This window comes from Gymnoscopelus braueri (genome assembly GCF_963280865.1).
Source record: "Gymnoscopelus braueri genome assembly, chromosome: 10".
NCBI classification, from domain to species: domain Eukaryota; kingdom Metazoa; phylum Chordata; class Actinopteri; order Myctophiformes; family Myctophidae; genus Gymnoscopelus; species Gymnoscopelus braueri.
This window is the reverse complement of record NC_137611.1, coordinates 19,336,067-19,352,547: the sequence shown is the minus strand read 5'-3', so window position 1 is coordinate 19,352,547 and position 16,481 is coordinate 19,336,067. Positions and strand designations below refer to the sequence as shown.

At 42.1% G+C, this 16,481-nt stretch overlaps 1 protein-coding gene across 1 annotated transcript in view; it reads right to left on the bottom strand.

Annotated features, from left to right (window-relative positions):
* Nucleotides 1–16,481, bottom strand: part of LOC308093889 (sodium channel protein type 4 subunit alpha-like) — a 55,173-nt gene that overhangs the window by 22,183 nt on the left and 16,509 nt on the right. The window contains exons 8-16 of the mRNA XM_080440281.1: nt 15,394–15,457; nt 9,173–9,314; nt 8,631–8,828; nt 7,360–7,548; nt 6,874–7,245; nt 4,882–5,026; nt 3,152–3,390; nt 1,749–1,922; nt 1,142–1,498 (exon numbers count right to left, since the gene is read on the bottom strand). Coding sequence (XP_080296407.1) covers nt 1,142–1,498; nt 1,749–1,922; nt 3,152–3,390; nt 4,882–5,026; nt 6,874–7,245; nt 7,360–7,548; nt 8,631–8,828; nt 9,173–9,314; nt 15,394–15,457 — 1,880 coding nt within the window. The remainder of the gene's footprint in view (nt 1–1,141; nt 1,499–1,748; nt 1,923–3,151; nt 3,391–4,881; nt 5,027–6,873; nt 7,246–7,359; nt 7,549–8,630; nt 8,829–9,172; nt 9,315–15,393; nt 15,458–16,481) is intronic.

The window sequence follows — 16,481 nt, the reverse complement described above, 5'->3', positions numbered from 1 at the left end:
TGCGTTCATGATTTGAGGCATTTTGTACAAAACGGGCCACTCCTGCAAACTTTGGAGGCCAATCTTAGCCAATCAGGATGGAATATGAAAAATTCAACAGATCTGACTTGATCACATGACTATAGAGACACTGTATACCAATGTGCGTGATGTTTAGACAAAATCTGTAGGAGTAATATAAAAAAAATTGCCTCCTGGTGGCACTATGTGGCACCAATGTGAAAAATTTGGGTTACAGGTTCTGGCCTGACCTTCATGCCTTCGACCTTGCAGAGACAAAAATAGCCGGCTTATTGTGTAAAATGTTTTTATTTTGACAAATTACCCGAATGCAGGTAAAAATCGTGGAAACGATAGAAGGCAATAAATGAATACATTTTAACACTAATCTTTTAATTATTATCATTACAAACTAATAAAAGAACCCCTTGTTGTAAAAAAAACTAAGTTGTCCTTTAAAGGTCTTAAAGTACAGTGTACCTATCAGATAATGTACACTGTACTGTACGTCACTGCCTGGACAGTCCAGTGCTACAAAGCCATAGTCACTGATCAGGTGCCATCTTCACCACTGTAATCCCTGACAGTGTATGATCTCATCACTCAATGATGGCAGTTATCAGGGTTCCATCTGCTGGGAGGATGGGGGCGGACGGTGGGGATATGTTTCATCCCTGCTTTTTCAGACTGAATTGACTTAAATTACATGTATTTCCTTTTAATATGTTTGTGTTTGATAATGTCATAGATTTAATTAAAAAATGATAATGTCATAGATTTAATAAAAAAATGACGTATGTTAACCACATTAACCCTGGTGTCCATATTCTCTGCAAATATGTCAAAACTGAAAAACAAATCTTCAATTCAAAAATAGTGAAATCAGCAGATCTTCAAGCTCACAACACATTGCGACATGTTGTGAGCTTATAGAGCTGCTTTATTCTTGCCTCACATTTCGAAAGTAATTTGTTAAAGTGATTAAAACCAGGAAAAGACAACACTTAAGCTATATCATAATATTACAATATCCAAAGTCCCAAATTACATCTAGTCTCATATCATAATATTATACCTGGTCAGGGATATGTCTTTTTATCTGACAGCAGAAAAGAAAAGTGATTGAACACGTAACACTTACCACCAGATTGCCAATCACCATGACCAGCATAAAGACCAGGATGCAGAGGGGCTGTCCAGCCACTTCCATACAATCCCACATGGTCTCAATCCACTCGCCACACAGCACCCGGAACACGATGAGGAACGAGTGGAAGAAGTCCTTCATGTGCCAGCGGGGCAGCTGGCAGTCCATGGAGATCTTACACACGCAGTCCTGGTAGCTCTTGCCAAATAGCTGCATGCCGACCACGGCAAAGATGAACACGATGATGGCCAGGACCAGGGTCAGGTTTCCGAGGGCACCCACCGAGTTACCGATGATCTTGATGAGCGTGTTCAGTGTGGGCCATGACTTGGCCAGTTTGAAGACTCTCAACTGGGGAGATGAAAGACCAGGGCAAGAAGAGTATCAGTAAACATAGTCACAACATAACATAAAATCTAATGTTGTAAAAAACTATAATCAAGGCAAAGAAACTAATGAATGAATCCAGGAATCTATGTGTGTCTGTATGTATGTTTGAATTCATTGAGTATAACTAGGTCCTGAAGGTAAGTTCCTATTCCAAGATGAGGGGCAGAAAAGCATTAATATCCAAATCAGTCAAAATAACAGTTCCCCTTACCAATCTGAAGGAACGCAGGACAGACAGGCCCTCTACATTGGAGAGACCCAGCTCCATTAGGCTGAGACACACGATAATGCCATCAAAGATGTTCCAGCCCTGTTGGAAGTAGTGGTATGGGTCCATTGCGATGAGCTTCAGCACCATCTCTGCTGTAAAGATGCCAGTGAACACCTATCACAGCACACAGAGTGACACATCAAAGCAGAAAATAAACTACGGCTAAAGTCCTTTTTTTGCCTCTATTCCAGTGATCCACAATCTTTTTAATTCAAGGACCCACAGTTTTATATGCCTTAGGCCATGGACCCCCATTTCACATCATCTTTATCTCTGGGACCACAATCTACACTGTAAAATATTCATAATATGTGACAAATATATATTCAATATTGTATTGTAATATATGTTATTATCAAAAATATTGCTTATGTCATCTTTAACAGACAATAATTAGTGTGTCCCAAAATACTCCCACCAATGGACCAACATTCACACACTACGGTACGCCATACTCGGGTGTGGGGCATTCCCAATCCTCAGTATGACAAAATGGCCGCCACATGAATATGTTCGATGGGACAAATAGGCATGCTGGGCAAAGTCAAAATGAATCAAATGACAATATAATGTTTTTTTTCCTTCTATACATGGTTTTCTGTGTCGTCTCTATACATTTCAGGTGTCTATAAGCCAGGCTCAGTGTAGTGCTCAGAGTAAAACAAACAAAGCATAATTATGTTCCCTGATATAGAAATCCATTATCTGAGTGGCATGTTCTATGTTGTTCTGCTCTCCTGTGTGCTTTTACTGCCCACTGAATCAGGCTTTCAGAACCACTCCACAGGCCATTTATCGCCCAACAGCACTTTACAGTATCACAGAGAGAGCCAGCATTAACACTGTATCCTGGCAACCCGCCAGTGGTGGAAAGTAATTAAGTACATTCACTTAAGTACTGTATTTAAGTGCAATTTTGATACTTTATACTTCTACTCCAATACATCTTAGAGGTAAATATTGTACTTTTTACTCTACAACAATTATTTCACAGCTTTAGTTACTTGGCAGATTTAGATTATTATCATTACAAAACATACATGAACCAATTAAGCCCTATTTTATGAAACATATGTTGACTTTAGATGTTTTGAAAACACTTGGGGACATTCTTCATATTAAGTCTTTTTAAGTAAATGTTGATGCCTATACTTTTATCCTTTTACTCAAATAACGTTGATTGGCCTTTTACTTGTAACAGAGTATTTTTTTTAAATATTGTGGTATTGCTACTTTTACTTTCAAGTAGAAACATTTGGAGTACTTTCACTACTGACTGTATCCTGGCAACCCACCTACTCAGGCGCCTGCCCTAAAAAGAAAAGAAAAAAAAGAAAAGGTACCAGATTGCCCACAGAGAGCATCCCATTGAACTCCTCGGTCATGGGATAGTGCTCCAGGGCCATGAACAGGGTGTTGAGGACAATGCAGATGGTGATGCCCAGGTCTAAGAAAGGATCCATCACCATGAAATTCACCCACTCCTTCAGCTTCAGCCAGCAGGGGCAGCAGTCCCAGACCAGGTATCTCCTGGCAAACGGGTACCAACTGGGATGACACTTCTGCCTCGACTCCTCCAGCTCTGCAGCAGGGAGACCAGGGAGGAGGATTGTGGGGTTAGTTTGATGCACAACCTGCTCATTTACACCAGTGGTTCTCAAACCTTTTCATGTCACGGACCCCCAAAAATAATATGTATACATTTCTTGAGTATCTGTACTTTTTTGGTAGCTCATGCTTCCAAAGCTTTCACTCACTGTGACCTCACTACATTTCAAAGACAAATATTGTATTTTTGACTCCACAAAATGTCTAGAAAGGGACTCCCGGGATGAACACATACAAAAATACATTATGAAATAACCACTTAAAGGGCAAGACCACTTTGGTAGAGGTTTGGGTTGTGTAGTTACCTTGCCATGATGTAACTCCAAAGGTGGACAAGAAATCAAAAACAATTGCTCCATTGATTAGAAATTGATAATTCTACATTTGCTCCTCATTGACTTACATTGTACCGTAAAACAGCTCTCAAAGTCACTCTTTAAGCACATAAACGAACACGAACAAAGTTGATTCAGACAATATAGAACATCACCAAACCCAGTACTGTTTTTTTTTTTTAACAAAAATGTTAACTTCCTGCTGATTTTACTATTTGAAGATCCGGATCCGCTGATCCAGTCCAGGTTTTCTTTCTAATAAAAATAGCTAAATCAACAGTAAGTTAACATTTTTATTTAAAAAAAAACAGTACTGGGTTTGGTGATGTTCTATATTGTCTGAATCGACTGTCTGTTTACATTCGTTTACATGCTAAAAGAGCGACTTTGAGAGCTGTTTTACTGTATAATGTAAGTCAATGGGGAGCATATTTTGAATTATCAATTTCTAGTCAATGCAGCAATTATTTTTTATTTCTTGTCCACCTTTGGAGTTACATCATGGCGAGGTAACTACATAACCCAAACCTCTACCAAAGTGGTCTTGCCCTTTAAGCTTTATTTATTAAAAAAATCTTGAGAACATTGAGAGAGCTTGTAGATTAGTTATTTCTACGCTAGGTACCTTTTTGAAGATTTCTACATTTCAATACAGCAATACATTGATATTAAAAAGAAAATATACTGTGTAAAAGCATGTACCTTTGAAATGTTTTAAGAGCAAGCACTCCAGTACTTTAACTTGCCACTGTCGCAAAATTGCTTGCTCAGGGTGGGACTGTCGGGTCTCTGCTCTACATGTAAAGTGTCTTGAGACAACTTGTTGTGATTTGACACTTGAATAAAATTGAATTGAATTGAATTGAATTGAACTCAAGTACAAATTTGACTGAGCAACTTTAACTTGTAATTTCCTATACTAACATGTTTCCTACTATTTATGCACTTGTAAACCTAAGTAAAATGGATCACACATAATTAAAGTAAAATGCATGCACAAATCACCACTACAACACTGGTTATATTTGACCAGGAGCATCTGTACTTTGACTCTACTGGGGTTGAGTGCTTTGTCCACTACTGTACTGTATGGAGGGAACAAAATGGCCCTCAGTAAAGGAAGCTCTGACCTCTTAGTTGATTGTCACCATCCATGACGTCGCTGAAGCTGAGAGAGCTCAGTCCCCGCTTCCTACCCAGCACTGGAGGCTCAGCCACCGTTAGGGACAGCTCGGGCGGAGGCTTGGGATATGTTTCCTCCTGACAGGCAAGCTCCTGGGACACACAAGGATACAAACAGGGCTCGAGAAATGATAGATTCATCTTCCCCAAGGGGACACACAGTAGACTTAGACTGTCTTTTGTGCCGTTAGCTATCAAGATATACAGGTATAATGAAGCACACTCACGCTCTCCTCGTTCAATAGACTAATTCGCCTGGAAGTAACAACCTTTCGTTACAGAAAGGACGCTATGTGTGTGACACAGTTACTGTGTGCATTGTCTCAAACCTAAAAATTCTGCTGAATGTCATGATGGGTTTAGAAGTAATTTTATTAAAGAAATCATTGATTATATTATTCAACCCTTAACTCATATTTTTGGTTATCCTTACAATCTGGTGTCATTCCTCATGAATTTAAAATAGCAAAAGTTATGCCACTTCATAAATCAGGAGATTCTAATCATTTTGGCAATTATCGTCCTTCTAAAATTTTGGAATAACTTATTCGTAAGAAATACTCAACTGAACTAGCTCTGTAACAGCTTGTCAACAATATCTCTTCTGCTCTGGATGATGAGAACTTTGTTCTTGGGGTTTTCTTAGATTTAGCCAAAGCATTCGATACTGTCACTCATTAAATTCTTGTTTCTAAACTCAATAGATATGGTGTAAAGGATGTTGCTCTCAAGTGGTTTTATAACTATCTAGAGGACAGAGAACAATAATGTGTCCATCAACGGTTGCATATCTGAGGATTCCCCAGGGCTCCATACTTGGTCCATTGTTGTTTTTGATATATTAATGATTTTACCATGAACTGTAAAAAGTTTCTTCCTATTTTATATGCTAATGATGAATTGTCTGATGTTTTCAAATGGTTTCAATTGAACAAGCTTACTCTCAATATACAAAAATGCAACTTCATGATTTTTTGTAATATAAAGAAAAAATTCCCAAAAGATAAATCTAGAATTTTGATCAATGGTTCAGAAATTTGTCAGGTTCCACATACTACATTTTTGGGTTTCATTATAGATGATCATTTAAACTAAAAACAACAAATTGATACTGTATGTATGAGGTCTATGAAGATGCTTGGTATATTGAGAAAAAGATGTCCACTGGTTCATCCTGCGTCTCATTTAACTCTTTATTATAGCTTAATTTCTCCCCATATTAATTACTGTAATATTGTTTGGGCTGCTACATATCCATCATATCAACAAAATTACTGATCATTCAAAAGAGTTTTTTGAGAATGATTTCAATAGACAGTCAAATAGACATGAGCCAGCTGCACCTCTCTTTAATAAAAAAAGAATTGTGTTACTTCTGAAATTCACTCCTACCCCACAAGGCAAAGAGATGATTTTAATTTACCTTTTTGTCATACTTCTAAACATCAATCTTTCATCAAATTTAGAGGCCCTCAGTTGTGGAACTCTCTAGATGCATCACTTAAGTCATCACTATTCCTTGCCAATATTTAAGAAACATCTACATCTAATTTCTAATTTTCTTATGATTTAGTTCTGATGTGTAATCTTTACAAATTAGTTTTTGTCTTTTTCTTCTTTTGTGCAGTTTTTGTGCTATTATTGTGTATTGTTCTTATTGAAATTTTAATCTATGTTATCTAATGCCTCTTCCATTAAGTAAAGGATTCCAAATAAGCCTGCCGGCTTCTTCCTTTTCTCGCACAGCAACTTCTTTTCTTTGATATGTATCGTTTCAATTTTTTTATTACACGGTGCTGAATAAACTAAACTAAACTAAACTATTATTCATTTTTGTCCTGCACATTCGTCTCTCTGCATGCATGTGTGCGTGCACGCTTCCTGTTCCATTTCGCACATTCAAATCTTATTTGACAACATCAGGGCATTCCTTCACTCACTGAGTCCTCCTTGACCTTCTCCATGCTCCAGACAGGAAGTGCAGAGGAGGTATGCAGACCCACGGCGATCAACCCGTTCTGGTCCGGGACCAGGCTGAGCCTGCCGTTGACGTTGTGACTCGAGGTGATGAACACCTGTGAGCAGTGGCTCCTCACACTGCCCGTCCTCCTCTTCCAGGGGGTGACCGTGGAGTTGGCACGACTCCTCGTGACGTCCCCGTAGACGCTGTTCTCATCGTCCCCGATGTCGGCCTCTGAGTTGCGCGGCCAGAAAGAGCTGAAGACGCTGACCTGGCTTCCTCTCCTGCTGCTAAGGGGGTGGGAGGAGAGGGCCGCTAGCAGAGGGTGGACTGGCATGGGAGACAGTGGAGTCTGGAGGAACACAAGAGGATACATACTGTAGGTCACTTTTGGATGCCTCTGAAAATAATCAGAATCTGTTTAAAACGAGTGTTCAGGCATTAGGCGTTACACTCAATACCCTACCATTGGCCCTGGGTCGTCCAATAGGTCAAATTTCTCCTCAGCAGCCTCCTCTTCGTTCTCCTCCGACAGGGTTCGGTGGGATCGCCTCCTCCTGCTGCTCCGTCGCATGCTGATGCCTCTTTTCAAGAAGAATGGAGACTCTGGGGACAGTATCGAGTCTGTCTCCTGTGCCTGTCTTTTTGCTGCCAGCTTCACACGGGAACACAAAATAATGTTAGAATGTCGTATTTACTGATTTCTTGGGTTGGCATTAAAGTACATGACAGAAGCAGTCATGTTTTCACATTTGGAAATTTCCAGGCCAAAAGGACATGGTTACAGTACATAGCATATACTTTTTTGCAAAGCCCAGTACTCGTTCAGCACACATACTTACACATGAAAATCTATAGTGGTCATAGAGTGCTATGAGTTTTTGTAGGCAAACCCAGAAGTTACCTCCACCAATGATTCCCACCACAAATTTGCAATGGAACGTTTTCATTGGGTTTTGAATTAAGTAAACTAGTCCATAACCGGTCGACGCATCCGTGGGGGGATATGTGCACATGATCTGGCAACCCGGGAGGCAGTTCGTCCCATAGCTGGGCAGCCCGTAACCATGGCGACATTCTTTTACACAAAAACGCTAATAAACAGCTGAGATTTGGTGAAATCAAAAAACGGGCTTGGCAGTTCCGTGCACATGGTAATGGGTTAATGGCTGTGTGCAAATTCAGATCAATTGCTCCAGCCACTGAGGAGAACCGGGCTGAACAATTTTTGGCCTCACCACGCACTACAGACAAACAGAGGTTTCTCAAATTATAGGAGGATAAGCTCTGTAGCACACAAAAGTGTATGATATTACATTACGATAATATAGTTATACTAGAGGTTCGGGCCGCTACGTTGACTTAGATTGTCTGCCACCCGCCTGCCAGCCGGCCGGTCCTCCCTTAAGCCAATTTTAATACAGGATATTTCAACAAACATATATTTTATTGTGCACAGTTAATAAGTAAAATAATAGCACACATCAGCTTCAAAATTAATGGCTGAGACATTAACGGGAGTAATTTATGTCCTGGCACAAAACATGAAACTCTGATCTCTGGCTTATGTTAACCACAGCCCTTATTTTCAGCATATAGGCAATATAAAACCCATTGGTAAAAAAAACAAAAAAACATTGGAAATCTGGTGGAACCCACCACTTCCGGTTTTCAGAACTACCAACCATTAACAATAAATATTTGCCACTGCTAGAAGGCGTACGTTGACAGACTTACTCTTTGCTCTGTTCGGAGATGTTCCATGGCCATCTGGAACTCTCTCTCCTTCTGCCAGGCTTCAGCGATGGTGGCCTGGTTCTGTTCTTCGTAGGCCATGGCCACCACAGCCAGGATCAGATTGACCAAGTAGAAGGATCCCATAAAAATCACCAGCACAAAAAACACCATGTAGGTCTTCCCTACTGCGCGCAGAGTCTGACGGGGGTGAGATATCATATCATATCATATCATATCATATCATATCATATCATATCATATCATATCATATCATATCATATCATATCATAACACAGAAATGTTTTATTTGATACACAAATGCTTTTACCAAGGAACATTATTCTGAAAATGTATTTCACTTGACCCATTTAGTTAATTAATCATTAATCAATCAATAAGGTAAGTCAAATGTGAGTACCTCATAAGGGAAATAAATCAAGCGTTGACTATATTCACATGGCGGCCATTTTACTCTTACTTCACTTCCCCTGAAGTAAGAGCAAAATTGCTACCGTGTGAACAAGGTCAATTGAATACAACACCTGGTGAAATAGTTTTTCCCAGAAGTCTTGTGTCATGAGGCGAAAGAGTCCCAGGAATGCCCAGCCAAAGCTGTCAAAACTGGTATAGCCATAGTTTGGGTTTCTCCCCTCTTTTAGGCAATCAAATCCATCTGGACACTTCCTACAACACACAACAACAAAAGAAAAACAAAAAGATATTTCACAAAATGCTCCTGGGGGTGCAAACCCTGCCCGCAACAGCATCTTTAGCTCTAACCATCTCTTCGAGGCAGCCTACTGATCATCACCACCAAGTTTCGTGAAAGTTTGGCCACTTGTTCACAAATTATTTTGTGGTCAGGCCTTGACCCCAATTGTGACTTTGACTTTTGACCTTTTCAATCCAAAAGATAATCATCTCTTCAGGGCAGCGTATACTGATAATTACAACAAGTTTCCGGTAAATCTGCCCATCTGTTCTCTAGTTATCTTGCTAACAAACAAACATACAAACAAACAAACAAACAAACAAACAAACAAACAAACAAACAAACAAACAAACACACACAAGCGTACAGGACCAATTATAATATCCTGTCACACATCGCTGTGGGCAGAATAAAGAAAGAGGGGATTACAGTGCAAAGTGGTTATACTCAAACACAGCACATCAGCAGAATCACATATAGCAGCGTTGAAATGTGTGCTATTTTATCATGGTTAAAGACATCTCCAGCATGTACAGTACATTGATACAGTACTTTGGCCACTGGGTTCAAAGGGGGAGGTGAAGAGTGACAGTACCCCTTTGGCCATTGGGTCCAAAGGGGGAGGTGAAGAGTGAGCAAATACAGTTCTGTATCATCACCATTATACAGTCTGAAGAGTTGACTTGAAATTCATTCCAGGCTGCAGATCTAAAACGCATCGGAGCAAAAGGGATTACGCCAGGCCAGATGGATATCAAGTTTCAGTAAAAAAAAGAAAAAAAGCAAATGTCAGCTTTATGCCTATCTGCTGATCTTTATTGTCAGCGCACTTGCATTACAGTAAATATTTCAGCCCCAGCAACATGGGGACAAGCTGGTCTGCCATATCAATCTGAGATCAGAATAATTTAGTAATGGCAGTGAAACAGCTGGGCGGGGGCAGTACAGTAAAGTATGTCGCTGTGGGAACAGCTATAGATCTAACCAGCCTGCCTGCCGCCCAGCCAGACAGACATGCAGGCAGGCAGGCAGGCAGATAGATAGAAAGGCAGGCAGGCATATAGAAAGGCAGGCAGGCAGGCAGGCAGGCAGGCAGGCAGGCAGGCAGGCAGGCAGGCAGGCAGGCAGGCAGGCAGGCAGGCAGGCAGGCAGGCAGGCAGATAGATAGAAAGGCAGGCAGGCATATAGAAAGGCAGGCAGGCAGGCAGGCAGGCAGGCAGGCAGGCAGGCAGGCAGGCAGACAGATAGATAGAAAGGCAGGCAGGCAGGCAGATAGAAAGGCAGGCAGGCAGGCAGGCAGGCAGGCAGGCAGGCAGGCAGGCAGGCAGGCAGGCAGGCAGGCAGGCAGACAGACAGACAGGCAGACAGACAGACAGACAGACAGACAGACAGACAGACAGACAGACAGACAGACAGACAGACAGAAAGGCAGGCAGGCAGGCAGGCAGGCAGGCAGGCAGGCAGGCAGGCAGGCAGGCAGGCAGGCAGGCAGGCAGGCAGGCAGACAGACAGGCAGGCAGGCAGGCAGGCAGGCAGACAGACAGACAGACAGACAGACAGACAGACAGACAGACAGACAGACAGACAGACAGAAGGCAGGCAGGCAGGCAGGCAGGCAGGCAGGCAGGCAGGCAGGCAGGCAGGCAGGCAGGCAGGCAGGCAGGCAGGCAGGCAGACAGGCAGGAATGCTCGCTAGGCAGACAGACAGACAGACAGACGGACGGACGGACGGACGGACGGACGGACAGACAGACAGACAGACAGACAGACAGACAGACAGACAGACAGACAGACAGACAGACAGACAGACAGACAGACAGACAGACAGACAGACAGACAGACAGACAGACAGACAGGCAGGCAGGCAGGCAGGCAGGCAGGCAGACAGACAGACAGACAGACAGACAGACAGACAGACAGACAGACAGACAGACAGACAGACAGACAGACAGACAGACAGACAGACAGACAGGAATACTCGCTAACAGCGTGAGTATAGACAGAAATGGTGCCATCTTATAATGAGCATAGTGAGGACCAATTATATGAAGAAGTTGAAAATGGGTGAAGTGGTCCCCACCCACCTTTGTTTGCATTACCAATCATGACACAGGGGAATTGTATGTGTTCTCTCACACACACACACACACACACACACACACACACACACACACACACACACACACACACACACACACACACACACACACACACACACACACTCACTTATCTCGGCTACATTGAAAATGAGGGCTTGCCCTCAACTGTACTCAGAGTTGAAATAAAGGTTACTATCTATCCACCCAACCCGATCTCCAGAGGAAACGTTCTCTTTGAACGTTTTTGAAATTCCGTGAATAGACACGGAAAAACCCGAAATTCCGTGCATAGCCGCCTCGCATCTCCCCCATTGTGACTAAACCATGACGGAGGCGCGCAGTCACAGGCGAACTGTCACCCCGTGAAGGACCACCGAGGGAGCTAAGGCGACCGAGTTGCCGTCCTGAACGGTGTGACGTTCGCCTGTGCCTACTCAGCGCCGTTTGAGTTATGTACCGATAGGCACAGAATCGTAAATTTTGTTGTGGGGACTGCTCTGCTTCCGGGTTTTTCCACCGTGGGACTCGCCGTACATATGCACGCAATTTCGGGGTTTCTAGGCGACTATCCACGGAATGAAGTGCACTGGATCCGTGCAATGTTACGGAGATCTCTGGAGATCAGGCTGATCCACCACTGACCTCAGCACTATATGTTGAGCTTAACACAATTGTTATGAGCGTGTCATGCAATGAGATACAGCCATTAAAAACAAGGTGCCTGTTACTCCAAAGATGTTAGAAGTTTCTATAGTAACTAGGCCCTGGAGACTGTTGTAGCCTGTGTACAGTACACCCTCCTTTCCTGTGCCATGGGAAAACAATACACAGGTAACATAAAAAACATGCACAACAGTGCTGGAACACTTGCAGATCTGATAGTTGTTCTATGATGCACAATGAATGCTGCCGTACTTTTTTCTAGGGCATCATCCAAGATAAAAGAGGAAGTTTCTAGGAAGATTAAATCTAATCGCAACTGAGCTTATAGCACAAGTAGCAAATATGTTTTTGCTGAATATGACAAAGTCCTGCACTAGATTTTAGTCTAATTTAAGTCAAAACTAGAAAAAGTCCTCCTCGGAGCACAGGTCTCCGCCAGGTCAGGTAGGTTATTGTGGCCACCTGGTGGCGCTATAATAGGCCAATGTGAAAGGGTGCCATTTCTTCCTCGGGCTAGTGGGAATGTGCGTGCATTCATGATTTGAGGCATTTTGTTGCAAAAATGTGTTTTGATAAATTAGACCTGCTGGTGGCGCTATAAGAGGCCAGTGTGAAAAGGGTGGCATTTCTTCCTCGGCCTAGTGGGAATGTGCGTGCAAGTTTTCACGGAAATCGCACGCTGTGTTCATGATTTGAGACATTTTGTTCAAACCGGACCAATCCTGCAAACTTTGGAAGCCAACCTTAGCCAATCTGGATGGAATATGAAATATCGGACAGATCCGTCTTGATCACATGACTATAGAGATACTGTGTACCGATTTGCGTGATGTTTGGATAAAATCTGTAGGAGTAAATGGGTTTTGCACAAATCGGCCTCCTGGTGGCGCTATAACAGGCCCATGTTAATGTGGGGCAGAGGTTCTGAATTGGCATCCAGGGAGTGTGTGTGCACAGTTTCGCAGCGACCGGGCCAACGGTGCCAGAGATTAGCTGGTAACACACGGACAGGACAGTACACACGGAAGGACGGACGGACGGACGGACGGACGGACGGACGGACGGTAAAACATACTCTCTCGCCATGCCTTTCGGCCTGGCGGAGACAATAAGGAATGAAAAGCAACAAGGACGGCTGATACCAACAAATGGAAAAGATACAGATACATCTGCTTAAATAATGGATACATTTTTGTATGCACGTCAATAGAGCCTGTATCTGTGTGTAAGAGCTTTTTTACATATTGTATACATACATGTGTTCAGAGTGCAACAAAGTGAAGAGAATACTACAAGACAATAGTGGATCAGCATCTGTTAAAAACACAGCCATGGGATATTTAGACTTTAATCCCAAGAAAATGCCCTTGTGTAAAAGGTGGGGGTTGGGGGGATTTTGGACCCAGGGCAAAAGTTGAAACTGTGTATAGTATACGATAGTTCAGGTCAACGGTCTAGATATAATCCTTGATGCTGCAAGATGTGAAGAGGATAAGCACTTGAACAATGATAAGGAACAGTCAAGCTGTACAAAGATAGCCTGTGAGCAAAACGTTTGTTACTTACACATGAAACCAGGTAGGTTGTTCTCTTAGTTGTTCTCTTAGTTGTTTGAGTGTGTGTGTGTGTGTGTGTGTGTGTGTGTGTGTGTGTGTGTGTGTGTGGGGGGGGGGGGGGGTCTCATCATAATGTATCCAAAGCCTTAATTTGGAAATCTACTAAAGGATTACTTGTTGCCTGGAATACACTTAAAAGCTTAGGCATCCTCTATTGTATATTTTATGTCCTGCCTCCCGACCTGCTTTCAACATCTTACCTCTATGTCAGACCTAAAAAATAGTCCTCGTAAAATGTAAAGGAAGTACAAAAGCTGTCATAATCTTTCACACAAAACTACAAGCAACGCTGCTTACAACCTGCCATGGGCACAAATCTCTACAATAAACCTGTGATATTCTTATTTGTATATATTCAGAAATTAATAATGTGGCTTGTGGCTGTACAATGAAAAAACAGAAAAAAGCACTAATCCTCATTGTTCAGATATTGCCCAAAAAGCCATCATCAAACATGTTAGGGACTGAAAAAAGAAGAAAATCCTCTAGTTCTGACTTTTATAGTATTGTGCTTTTCAGTCATCCATTATCTTTTACGATTAACAAGAATACCTAAAGCCTAGTTCAGACCAAAGATTTGCGACGAGATGAAACCATTTTAAGCCCGATGTATACTTCCTCGTATGATGGTGACGCTGAAAATAACCATCCTCACAACGTGACGAGGATGCTATGCTTTGTGAGCTTATAGATCTGCTATCTTTGGCGGACAACACGATAAAATAAACACTAAAACATTGTGGAGAAGAATCACGGCCATTTGTATTACCCCGGGCCCTAACGAATGGACAGATGGGTATTTAGTTCACTATAACCTTTTGACTAGCCTTGGCATGGTGAGAGAGAGTCATCCTGTTGTGCTTGTTGCAAAACCATGGGATTAATAGGATTAATCAGTACACAGGCGTAACAAACTTTGGATGGTTTCACACTGTGTCCCCAGACAGGAAACAATGTCCAACAGATTAAAATGTCATTCATGCATCATGTTTTACATTAATCAATATACAATAATTATTCCTAACCTTCCTACTTTTTTGACACTACAAACAGAGCTATGGTAACCAAAAGAGAATAAATAGCATTACGACCGAAATGTTTGAAGACAGCAGAAGGTTAACACAGTGGCACAGAATCACATCTTAACAATAACAGAACAACCATGCAAAGTGATCTGTGCTCCACTTAACCTCGTCATGTTGTGGGGCTTTTGAAATAATGAAAATATCAACAGACCCCATCAACCCCCTCCGCCCAGCTGGCCACTCCATGTTCCACATGTAAAGGGTTCTGGCAGAGGCAGGGTGATTAACTACACCACATGTCATCTTGTGTGCTGACCCTCTCACGCTATCCCACGCACTCTGGCTGGATTGCGTTCCCCCTGACACTATAGCTATACAAGACATCTACTGAAAAATATCAACCTGCAAGTTAAGCTAGATCTGCTGTTATTTATTGAAGCAATGTTGAAACCTATTTGTGCTGGGCTTTGTGCTAAGAGTTCTTTCCTGAACCACATGTTCAAGCTATTGCATCCAAGTATGCAGATGGTACACACAGGGTCTAGTCACTATAGTCATTCTAAACACTGTATTATGTAATACAGTGGACATGATACACAGACATACTTACTGAACATGATTCAACACAGCAAATGACGGCCCACTTACCCTGCATCACTCGAATATCCACATATTAAGGCATCCTTTGCTCCTTCTACTTTGTAATAATTGTCTGAGAAGGAGAGAACAAATACGATCAATTAGGGTCTAATGTTAACACTCACTCCACACGTTTTTACAACTCTTACATTTGTTCATGTAATAATGCATACATAAAATGGATACTAGATAGATTAATTATAAGCACATATTTATATAGATCCACAGCCTATGCCGGTTTCTTGACTTGTGAAAGAAAAAAATGGGAAAGCCTGCTGGCCTGCAAGTTGGCTTAAAGTCATACAGTGTTACATTCATTTTAGTAGTCTTTTTCTGCCATTTTTCTTCCATTAGCATCCTATGGACATTATACAAGCAAGATGCCAACTTGCTCCCTCAACATAAGTTGCTCTGAATTAGAGCATCAGTTAAGCACTTACAAAAAACAAATACAAACTTTTAAACTAAACTAATGATGATGTATGTGATCTAAAATTTAGTTTAGTTTAAAAGTTAAATTTGCCTGGCATGTGGGCTGCTGTATAGGTTATTTAGATTCTAAATAACCTATACAGCAGCCCACATGCCAGGCAAATTAAACCCTTTTTTAATCGTTAAACATTTTCTCCCAATTCAGTTTTTGCAATTCACGCTGTGTACTGTGGTCCCTGTCACTGCCACCCCTGACAGTGACCAGTTTCAGTGGGAGAGCACAAAATACCTAGCCTGACACTCAGCCTGAATTTTCATTTCGTTTCACTCCATTATTCAGTCTGAAAGCCCTCTCAGTGCAGCCGTTTTCTGAGATGGGGGCGTGGCCAAAGTTGGACTCTTTGGCGATTGGTTCATACTGGATTATCCCGATCCCGATTCGTCGTACAGATTTTCAACCGAGAAAAGCCCGCCTTTCGACAGCGTCACCAGACCCTGAATGCGATGCTAGCGATTCAGGGGGTGGAGCCAGGCTACAAAATGCCCAAAGGTTCATGCTATGTTCCCTAGTTCGCCTCCCCGCTAAACCAGCAGGAGTCACTAGTTCAATGACAAGCTAGGACACAATCCCCTGCAAGCTCCCCACCCATGAAGACTATCAATTG